The 1,008-nt window shown below is 65.5% G+C and overlaps 1 protein-coding gene across 1 annotated transcript in view; it reads right to left on the bottom strand.

Annotated features, from left to right (window-relative positions):
* Positions 1–311: 311 nt before the first annotated feature.
* LOC129674218 (pleckstrin homology-like domain family B member 3) overlaps positions 312–1,008 on the bottom strand; it is a gene marked incomplete at both ends in the record, with an annotated part of 2,996 nt that continues 2,299 nt past the window's right edge. The window contains 2 exons of the mRNA XM_055604087.1: positions 312–470; positions 722–850. Of these exons, the coding sequence (XP_055460062.1) occupies positions 312–470; positions 722–850 (288 nt within the window). The remainder of the gene's footprint in view (positions 471–721; positions 851–1,008) is intronic.

The raw sequence follows: 1,008 nt of genomic DNA, 5'->3' as shown, positions 1-1,008 counted from the left end.
GGGGGCTCACTGGGACAGTGGGGCCGGCGGGGGCTCAAAGGGCGGAGGTGCTTGCTCACGCCTCAGCCCTAGCTGGAAGCCAGGCCCTGTGCGGGAAGGAGGGTGCTCTCTGGCTGTTTGCCACTCGCACACACGCTAACACACGAGTAAACAGGGACGTGCAGCCAAGCCCAGCTCCTGCCTTTGTGAACAGAGGGGAGGAGGACGCGCCTCGGCCTTCATCACCAGGAGAGGAGCCGGGCCGTAGTGACCGAGGGCCCCACAGCTGTCCTGGAGACGGGGGAGGGGTGGAGGTGGGCTGGCGGGCTCACCCTGTGCCGGGCCACACTGGCCTGGAGCTCCCGGACCCTGGGCTCCGGAGCACTGCCCTCGGGCCTGGCCTGCTCCTCGTCCACGTGGCTCTCGCGCTCCAGCTGCTGGAACTCCAGGTCCTCGAAGGTGCGCTGGGCGGCGTCCAGCTGCTCTCTGATCTGCGGGTGCGACACAGGGACTCACGCCGGACCCCGGACCCGGGGAGGAAGGGGGATGCGGGGCTCTGAGGGAGAATGCTGGGTCAGAAAGCCTGGGGCCTGGACTCCTGGGCTCCAGGGGGGACAGAGCCTAGAACCCCACTACTGAGGGGGGCGAAGCCCAGAACCCCACTCCTGAGGGAAGAGATCCAGGCCAGGACTTTGGGTCCTAATGACAGACATGGAACCGTTTCTAAGGTCAAAGCCCTCACCTCCTGTACCCCTTGCAAGAGCCTCTCCCTCTGGTCCTCTGGCTGGGAGTCAAGCTGCCCTTGGGCCTCCCTGAGTTGCTGGCGAAGACTTTCCACGAGATCACGCTCCTGGCTCAGCTGCCTCTGCTCCTGAGAACGAGCAGGCTGTGGGCAAAACTCAGACAAGGAAACAACCCAACCAGGCTCTACCCCTGAGCCGCACCCCTCACTGGGGGACTCTAGGCAGGGGCTCTACCCCTGAGCACACCCCAGCCCCTCACTGGGTTTTTCTAGGCAGGGGCTCTACC

The sequence above is a fragment of the Psammomys obesus genome, unplaced genomic scaffold (assembly GCF_907164565.1).
Source record: "Psammomys obesus unplaced genomic scaffold, mPsaObe1.curated_primary_1811, whole genome shotgun sequence".
NCBI classification, from domain to species: domain Eukaryota; kingdom Metazoa; phylum Chordata; class Mammalia; order Rodentia; family Muridae; genus Psammomys; species Psammomys obesus.
Note: the sequence above shows the minus strand (reverse complement) of the source record. Positions and strands in the feature narration are given on the sequence as shown.